The 6759-nt window shown below is 33.1% G+C and overlaps 1 protein-coding gene across 2 annotated transcripts; it reads left to right on the forward strand.

Annotated features, from left to right (window-relative positions):
• The first annotated feature begins 1196 nt into the window (after nt 1-1196).
• On the forward strand, nt 1197-4812 carry LOC107004739 (probable CCR4-associated factor 1 homolog 7). 2 transcript variants are annotated; one of them, XM_027912951.1, is made up of 4 exons: nt 1232-1413; nt 2084-2177; nt 2875-2972; nt 3740-4812. In XM_027912951.1, the coding sequence occupies exon 4, from the start codon at nt 3788-3790 to the stop codon at nt 4610-4612; it is 825 nt and encodes a 274-aa protein (XP_027768752.1). In that variant the 5' UTR covers nt 1232-1413; nt 2084-2177; nt 2875-2972; nt 3740-3787; the 3' UTR covers nt 4613-4812. The 2 variants fall into 2 exon arrangements, with proteins under 2 accessions (XP_015058556.1, XP_027768752.1); XM_015203070.2 differs by lacking the exon at nt 2084-2177 and having other exon boundaries at nt 1197-1413.
• Nucleotides 4813-6759: the final 1947 nt, after the last annotated feature.

The following is a 6759-nucleotide window of genomic DNA, read 5'->3' on the forward strand; positions in this document are numbered from 1 at the left end:
AATGATAACTATGGGCTTGTATAAGACCTCCGAGAGGTCAAGTACGCCATGTTACTTCTAGGGGGTGCTCCCCGGTCGTGACAACAACATGATAATTGAGGATGAACATGATCTTACAATTCAAGATGTTGTAGAAGTTCCAACTCCAACGACGAAAATGGTGGTAGATGAAAATCTCCGATTTGAATAATTTTTAGCTATACATAAAATGCATTAATAGAGCATTTATAGAAGCAACGTAATAATTTAAAAACGTAAGTGCTTATGTAATTGTATTTCAATCTTATTAGAATTTGTCCATTAATTTGTATATTATAGCTTATTTTCTTGAAATTTATGTTATTTATAAATTTAAAACAAAATATCATCTTATATTAAATAAAAAATTTGAAAAAATAAAATGTTATATCTCATGAAAATTATATAACGTAATTACTTAGAAAAATAAGGGATTTATATCATGAAATAAGAAAGTAAGAATGAAATAGAAATAATAATATAATATTGAGGAGAGAGAGTTGGAGATGGCCTCAATACTCTGAATTAGGATTAGGTGCAACGCCGACACTTTTATAATGTGTATGAGTGGGCTCAGTGAGAAAATTAGACTAACTTGATATGTTGTGATAATTCATGTTGCTATGCATACAAATTACCGACTATGTTATATTATGTGCTTACTAAGTTATGATTGCTTATCTATATTTCGTATATTGAAACTAGCCGATGATCAAACTAGTACACCATCGTTCTATGTTGATAATACACTTTCTCTCTCTTTATTAAGTACAAGACATCTTTAGGTAGACAGATGTTTCGCGCCTCAATTATGAGACCTCTAAATTTGGATCGCACTCTACAGGGCCCATTCGAATGTGGTGCTACCAATATAATTTTCTCTATACCCAGAGCTTGAATTTGAAACCTCTGATTAAGGATGAAATACTTTTACTAGTGCACCGCAACTCATGTTGCTCCCTATATTGTAGTTCTTAATTGATTGTTGGATTGAGGATACTCAAAAATTAATTTTGGGCCATGTAAATTGTTATAAATGGGCTTTGATTCACTTTCACAATAATTGAATTAGGCCATAGGGCCCCCATTCCGACCACATCTTACATTGAATCCGGTGACCATTAATTTATGTAACGCGCTTTAATTAAGAAAACAGCAAACCAAACACGACCTGCCCACTCGTTCAAAAGCACACTTCAATCAATCAAATATAATAAATAAAAAGAAAAGGCCAAAAGAAGAAGAAAAATGAAAGCAAAAAAGGAGAAAACACCACTACTATATCACACTTCTCTCACATAATTATCCTCTTTTTCTTTTCCTTTTCCTTTTCCTTTTTTCTTCTTCTTTGATGAGACTCTACCATTTTGACTTGCTTCATTCTTCACAGATCAGGTTTAATTTCTAAGTTTTACTCTTGATCTATCTATTTTATACCTCAAGTTCACTTTTTTTTGTTGTTTAAACTAGGGTTTTTCTCCTTTTGTTTATGTATGAATCTAGAGAAGGATTTGATAATTTAACTATTGATGTTTATGGATATGTTAAACTGATTTTGAAATGGATTTTAGTTATGGGTTTCTTCAATTTTGAGTTAAGGTTTAAGTTATTATTCGATCTACCTAAAAATTCAGCTGTTTGATCTGAACCTAACTCATATCTGTGGTGTTATAGATCCAGTTCACCCGATTTAGCTTAGCTTCATTAAACCCTGTTCTTTTTTTTATTTTTTTGTTGAAAAAATGTTTGAAATGATGGATTTCATTTTTTCAAAAAAAACAAAAACAAAAATTGAACTTTTTGCTATACTGGGAGATTTTACCTTGTTTCATTTCCTACTTTGTTTAGGGATTTGAGGGTCAATGCATACAATTTTTGGTAAAAATTTGAACAAAAATTTTCTTTAAATTTGATGGAGTAGGTAAAATTATGTAAGAAATGTTTGAAACTATTAGTCCAAGGAAGAACTACTATGGTAAGCTCAAATAGGAAGTGTGATATAAACATGGATTCCTACGAGGAGTATTTTGCTTAAACTTCAGAAGTTTCTTTTTTTTTTTTGTAGTTGCAGTCATAACTAAATTTTTAGCCTTGTTCATTTAAAAAGAGGAAGAAGAGAGGAAACAGTATATATGGTTTTTGCTGCTGAAGAGAGCAAGGTCGATAAGGCAGAACTTGGGTTTATCATTCTTGCTTAGTTTTCATTTGTGTTTATCTTTAGTTCTTACTGTTTTCTCCTTTTTATGTATTTGAGCTCTATTTTTGTTGGAAAATTAAAAATGGGAGAAGATTGAGGAGAGAGGATTTATAAAGAAAAGTGTTATGATGGTAATTGTGTTACCTTGTGTTGGCATGTATTGGCTTACTATTGAACGTGAGAAGTACAACGACTCAAATTTCATTTGGTACTTTTTGTGGTCTCAAAATATGTTTCTCAATGAACAAGCTTTTTCTGCTTATGTTAATGTCGAGTTTATATAAAGATGTTTTTAAGTTTGAATTGGTATGGTGTACTGTATCCAGCACATGCCTCTCTTCTTGACAATTACAGTGTGCTTAAAGCCTGCTTTAATCAATTAAATTTATTTTGGCGATTGTCTAGTTTCTTTACACTAGCGTATTAAGATTGATGACAAGAAAAAATGTGGAGCGAAAATTATGTTTAATTGAAGTACATTCATCTCTTCTTCAGTTTTCTGCTTACTTTGTGTTATTGTGTTGTACACTTGCTCTTGGTATGAGACCAATTTGTTGTGCTTATATAAGGTCTTTGCTGGAAGACCTATTCTGTGCTTTGCTTTTCAGATTTTGACCCTAGTTGTTTAACGTGCAATGTTCTATGTTTGCATTATGCAGGATAGTCTGTCGTGCCGTGTTAGCTGTTGTGATCCTTTTGTAATTGTAGCTTTGAAGTCCACCATGTAATGAAGATTATACCCAGGGCTTTTTGATCTGTAAGTTCTATGCCTTAGCATTTGCATTTTCCTTTTCTATACCTAGTTAACAAGTTTTTTTTTTTTTTTTAAATAAATAGGAAAATTGGATTCTTTACTCCGACTTCTTTCAATAATTTGCAGTCGCTAACTGAAGCTAGAACTATATCTTGGAGGAACTAGTTTTCTTGCATCTTAATGATTTACGACTTGCTTTTGATAAACAACGAGCCTACTTTTTCTCATAATTTTTTAAAGAAGCAACTACTCCTTGAATGTCAATGTTTCTATTTAATAGTTCTGCTAAAAACCATTTACAAGTAATCAGGACTTGCATGTAAGTTCTCAAGCAAGAGAGTGGTGAGCTAAGGGACATAAAACCCGATACTTGCTGGATTACATTACTTTCATTTACGAAAAAACAGAGTGGCGCCACTAGAAATATTTTGAGAATGTAGATATAAGAACCACAAATGTGGTCGGAGTTTCTGCTCTCACACAAAAACCCATATGCGGTAGACATAGCTTAAGTAATAAGTAAAACTTGGTTAAGTTAGTGTTTTGTATTTACAAATCTTCCCTGCTCCGTTACCAAGCTCAGAGGTTTGCAAGACAGATAAAGATTTACCATAACAACAAAACGTCCTTGCGTATTCTTTGTTCATAAATGCTCCGGGACCCCAACCTAGAAAACATAATGCCATTCACTAGAAATGCTTCATACACACAAAAAGGGCTCTTTAGAATTCTTAGTCTTATTATATTTCTTTTTTTCATGAAAATTGCAGATCTACTTATTTTAAACTTCACCAGAATCAGCTTTTTTTACGAAGAATATGTCTGTGTTACCAAAAATTGATTCTATCCAAATTAGAGAGGTATGGAGCGATAATCTTGAGAAGGAATTTGCTTTGATCCGTCAAATTGTGGATGACTATCCTTACATTGCCATGGACACCGAGTTTCCAGGGGTGGTGCTTCGTCCTGTTGGCAATTTCAAGCATATTAATGAGTATAACTATCAGACCTTGAAGGACAATGTTGATATGTTGAACTTGATTCAGTTAGGTCTCACATTTTCCGATGAAAATGGCAATCTACCTACTTGTGAGAGTGAGTACTACTACATTTGGCAATTCAACTTTCGTGAGTTTGATACAAAAGCAAATATTTTTGCAAATGATTCAATCGAATTGCTGATTCAGTCTGGAATTGATTTCAAGAAGAACAATGAAATGGGTATTGATGCAAAACAGTTTGGTGAGCTCTTAATGTCTTCTGGAATCGTTTTGAATGACATGGTTCATTGGGTGACATTTCACAGTGGGTATGATTTTGGGTATTTGCTCAAATTATTAACTTGTAGGACCTTACCGGAAACACAAGCAGGGTTCTTTGATTTGCTAAACATGTACTTTCCGCTGGTTTATGACATCAAACACCTGATGAAGTTCTGTAATAGCCTTCATGGTGGCTTGAACAAGTTGGCGGAACTACTGGAAATTGAAAGGGTCGGTATTTGTCATCAAGCAGGTTCAGATAGCTTACTTACCTCGTGTGCGTTCAAGAAGTTAAAAGATAACTTCTTTAATGGGTCTACCGAGAAGTATGCAGGTGTCCTGTATGGTCTTGGTGTTGAGTATGGATCTGATAATAAGTAGATTGACTTTGTGTACTTACTTGAAAATAAAATAGAAGGAAAGGGTTCAGTGTATGTCAAGTGGGGTAGGTAATGTATCATGTTGTCTGTAAGAAATTAATTGTGATAAAAGTATTTGTAAGACAGTTTGGACTTTCACTGAGGGTACTCAGTTTCTAATCCATTGTTTAATCAGCTATGAGCTTTTTACAGCAAGACAAAGTTTGTGTTTCTACCTTTACTCATTTCTAATCTACAAAGAGATGTTGCATGCAGCCTTCTAGTTAATCCGTTGCTATCGCCAACAATAGGGCTCTTCACCAACTTGATGTCTAGAATGCTTTTGTATATGGCGACCTACAACAGTGATTTATGGTGGGATTGTCTGGATACACACACATCATCTTCTTTACTATGTGTGCAAGCTGAAGAAGTACCTATATAGTTAAAACAGGCTATATTTGCGTGCTTCATTTTCTTGCTGGCTGTGGATTTCAAATGTTACAAAACTGATGCACCTGTATTTATTTATTATTCTGATCCTCTTGGTTTATATGACAGGGAACAACTCCTTTTTTCTGGAGTCGATTATATCTAGACTTGGTGCTGTTTAGTCATTTTTCTTGGGTATTCACGTTACAGGCCACTCAAATGACCTTTCCTTATCAGAACTTCAGTATGGTTCTAGCTTTCTTTCAAGGGTAGAAATGCACACTTGCAAATCATTGTTGTTACGAGGAGTGGCGAGCGAGTCTAGTCGAATATGATTCGATCGAAAACAAATTGAATAAAAATGGATAAAACACTCTACTTGCATTTTAAATAGATAAAAATGAGTTACCCAATCAATGATAATATGGATAAATATGGGTATCCATATTACAGCAGAGCTTGTTAAAAGCTTAAAAGATAAAATCTTTTATTTTTTTTTCACTCCACCCATCCTATCAGCTTCCCTATACCCTATCCCCAAAAATATAAAAAAAAGAAATTATTTTGTTTTTTGGCTTGAATCATCCACAATTACACTAAGTTATCTCTATATTTCACTTAGACTCCTCAATCTAATCTTATAACTATTGAACACCCACACCAGCTCGAATTTGAACCATTTGAACACTTTTTTGACAAATAAGTACAAGTATTAAGAGGTGTGTAATACCAGGGGCGGAGCTACATTGTATTAAGGGGGTTCTGAGCCCCTTCGGCGGAAAATTATATTATTTATATATAATTAAAATAAGTTTATATGTATATATAGTAGATGTCGAACCCTCTTCGGCTATCTATTTCTACAGATTATGAACCCCCTTATTGAAATTCTAGTTCTGCCTCTGTAATACACTAACGTTGATGTGGTAATTTGACGAATGAATAACATACCTATGGCATTTTGAGCCAAAATATTTATTAAAAAATATATTTTTTTTAAAAAAAGAAAAAAAAAAGGACTTTGTCCACCCAACCATGGATCTTTAGCCTCGTTTGAGCCACCCTCATGTCTCTCTTCTTTCAACTTTTCCTTTTCCAAATTTGATTGAAAAGAAACAAAGTTGAAATAGCAAACTATATATCCTTGTTCGATTTCTTCATGTTTCCTTTTTTTAATCTTCTTAGTTTCTGAAGAAAGTTGAAAGAAACCATTAATGATGAAATTGAGAAGTCACAGTGAAAAAGATTTTCAATTTTACAAAAGGATTTCTGAAATTGTTTGTTTGAAATCAACACCTCTTCCATTTATTCATTTTCATCCCTTTTCTCGTATTTGTTGCGGAAAGAAATTAAATCATTAACGAAGGAAGTAAGTTGTTTACAGAATAAAAAGAAATACTTATTTTTGAAAAAGAAATTTCAAAATTAAGTTAGCTGAACTCACTTCCATTTGCTTCTTTTTTATCTCGTTTGTGTGCCTGGTGCCTGAGGAAACTAATTTTCAGGTTCAAATTTTTTTAAAAATAATAAAACAAAAAATGGTCTCTCACTCTCTGAATGTGTGTGTATTGCACTTCCCATGCCACATCAACGAAAAATGTTTAATATGTATTAGTTTTGAATAGTATAAGTGTTTAATACGTACAAACTTTAGTAGAGGTGTTTTAGTGAAATATGCGGATAACTTTGAGTGGTTGTGGATGACTTAAGCCCTATTTTAAAATATTTTTTGTTTTA

The sequence above is a fragment of the Solanum pennellii genome, chromosome 11 (genome assembly GCF_001406875.1).
Source record: "Solanum pennellii chromosome 11, SPENNV200".
Lineage (NCBI taxonomy): Eukaryota > Viridiplantae > Streptophyta > Magnoliopsida > Solanales > Solanaceae > Solanum > Solanum pennellii.